The following is a 2,631-nucleotide window of genomic DNA, read 5'->3' as shown; positions in this document are numbered from 1 at the left end:
TAAACAGGATAAAACCTGGTCAGGATTTGAGAGTAAATGAGTGCTAATGTCGAATAGTGACCTCCTGATTAGTCATGAATTGAAGAAGGTAGATCTGGGTGGTATCATGTCGTTGGTTTGTCATTGATGCCTTCCTTACCTAGTGTTGGCTTTAATGTTCGATATGAACTCTTGTGAATATTAATTACTATTATTATTGCTATTATTATTAAGAATTGAGCATGTGTGATTTCTGGGGAGAGTCGCTGGGACTTGACAACCTCACTATCTCAAGATCTCTGCTAGGCAGCTTGGAGAAGTCTCTGTTCCCTCTGCTTCTGGATCTTCTGTTTGAATTCTTCTAGCTCCTGGCACTGACCTTCCTTCTCTCGTGGCCATGCCTCCCTCTTGTGCTAGAAAACAGTCCTCAAATCATTCTGCCTGGTTGGAGATCCAAAACATAACCAGGGGAAAAATGAGGTAGAGCAACTTCCAATATACCTCCAGCTTCACCCCCATCTCGCCTCTCCAAAATGTATAGCCCAGGCTGGCCTCAATTCTCCTGCCTCCACCTCCTTCAGCAAATCCTACTGGCATGCCAGATTGAGTATTAATTATTAAATCTGATAAATAAAAAACAGATCATATTCATTTTAGTCAGTAAAGGAAAGATACTACTAGCAATATATCTGTATCCAGTTAGAATCTAGATGATTTAGTATTGCTTTTCCACTCAACCTCACTTGGATTCTACTTGCATCCTGAACTGCATTCCTAGAGCCACTATAATGAATAACCATAAACCCGATGCTTTAAAATTATATACATTTATTATTTTACAGTTGAGGAAGCCAAAACTTTTAAAGCAGTGTCAGCAGGGACATCCTCCATACAAAGTCTCTAGGGAGATAATGTTCCTGCCTCTTGTGCTTCCATGTTCCAGTAGATGCATTCAATTCTTGGCTTGGGCTGCGTGACATAAAACCTTGGCACTGTCTTCATGCAGCCTTTCCCTATGTGTCCTCCTTTACTCTCTGTCGAAGGCCCCTGAGCCTCCCTTTTGGAAGGATTCCTGGCACTAATTCTAAAGCACATGGGGGCAATAATGAATGGTTTTATTTTGATATTTTATTTTAATTATGCACACGGTTGACTCCTATTAAAAGTCACACTTAGGTTCTAAGAGTCTGAAGTGAATATAAATTTTGGAAGCAATTATTTGTGTTACAGCATATAAATAGAGGAACGAAATATTTTAACACTTTTATGGATAAATTTTGAAAGAAGAGAGAAATGCATCAAGATTTCTCTGGCATTTTTGTCAAAAAGAGATTTACTTTGTATGTCAGATTCAAGCACAGAACAGAAATAATAATTTTTTAAAAGTTGGTGTACAAAATTATCGACTACTACAGTAGATATGGGTAATAGAAGATTGGGTTATACAAAAGTTAAGAGGAATGGTTATTGTTGCAGAAAAGGCAACAATGTAAGAAAACTCATTTGGGGGGTTGTGTGGAGCACACAAGGAAAAGAAACATTCCCTACAACATGATGGATATGGATCTCCTTCAAATGATAAAGAGGGTACATCAAAGATTTCTAAATAGTGAAGGATGGGTCTAGTACAATACACGATGCCAGAATTGACTAGAAATTTTTCCTACAGGCATATGACAAAGAGCCAACTAGGGAATGGAGTAGGTGCTGAGGATGAAGTGGTCTGTAGGGATCCCAAGAGGTCACTGTGTGCATAATGAATTTGATCTCAAAATGAAACCATCCATTACTACTCACTTGCTAAGGAATCCACATGGAGACTGAACTGTCTATGGCTATATCTGAGAAGCAGGTCTAGGTCCTCTCTATGCATTGTCTTTGGTTGATGCATCAGCCTCTGCAGTCCCCTCTAGGCTCAGCGTGTTTGGTTTTGTGGGTCTCTTCTGGGGCTCCTGTCCCCTCCCGTTCCTTCTATCTTTCCTTTATTTATACCTCATTTCACTAACTGTTCATTATCCTGTGAAACAGGAAAGATTGTTGCCCTTCAATTCCAATGGGCCAGAATAAGGTCACTGAAGCCTATGAAGGGAGGGAGTCAAGTGTAACTTCTTATTTCCTAACGTAAATATTGAAACCCAAATTCTAGCATCAAATGTCATCATTTTAGGTAAATTCAACACAGTAGTATATAAAAATTTAAGTTAATATCAAACACTAGGAATTTATTGTTATTATGGCTAATACACATTCAAAAATTACGAATGTAGAATTTTCTTACTTGCCCCAATCTATGTTTTTACTTAAAGAGTATCATATGCATACTTTTATGGAATATGTGCTTGAAATTTAATTGGGACTCCACATTATATACTTAAGGAAAAACATGAGTAAGTGAGCTAAAGCTTGTGGTTTTAATATTTCTTTCCCATAATCAAAGCAGAAAATTTTGCCCACTTCTCTGTGGAAACTATACATGCTCATCACAGTATATAATGTTATATATAGCCTCCAGAGTTCAAGAATTTGAACATAAATCTCTCTTCCTGATGTGTTTGTCTCCAGAAGCTCTTATTTAATCTTTTTGACTTATTTCTTTTCATTTTTCTAGAATCAGAAGATGGAGTAAAAGGGATAGCTGGTTTATACTGAACT

The 2,631-nt window shown here is 37.6% G+C and overlaps 1 protein-coding gene across 1 annotated transcript; it reads right to left on the bottom strand.

Moving 5' to 3' along the window:
* Positions 1–281: 281 nt before the first annotated feature.
* LOC110542360 (protein PET100 homolog, mitochondrial) lies at positions 282–498 on the bottom strand. The gene is given in 2 exon segments (XM_021628955.1): positions 282–402; positions 404–498. Coding segments are annotated over 2 exon segments (216 nt in total).
* Between the last annotated feature and the right edge of the window lie 2,133 nt (positions 499–2,631).

This window comes from Meriones unguiculatus, chromosome 21 (assembly GCF_030254825.1).
Source record: "Meriones unguiculatus strain TT.TT164.6M chromosome 21, Bangor_MerUng_6.1, whole genome shotgun sequence".
Taxonomy (NCBI): Eukaryota; Metazoa; Chordata; class Mammalia; order Rodentia; family Muridae; genus Meriones; species Meriones unguiculatus.
This window is presented reverse-complemented; position numbering and strand designations above follow the sequence as displayed.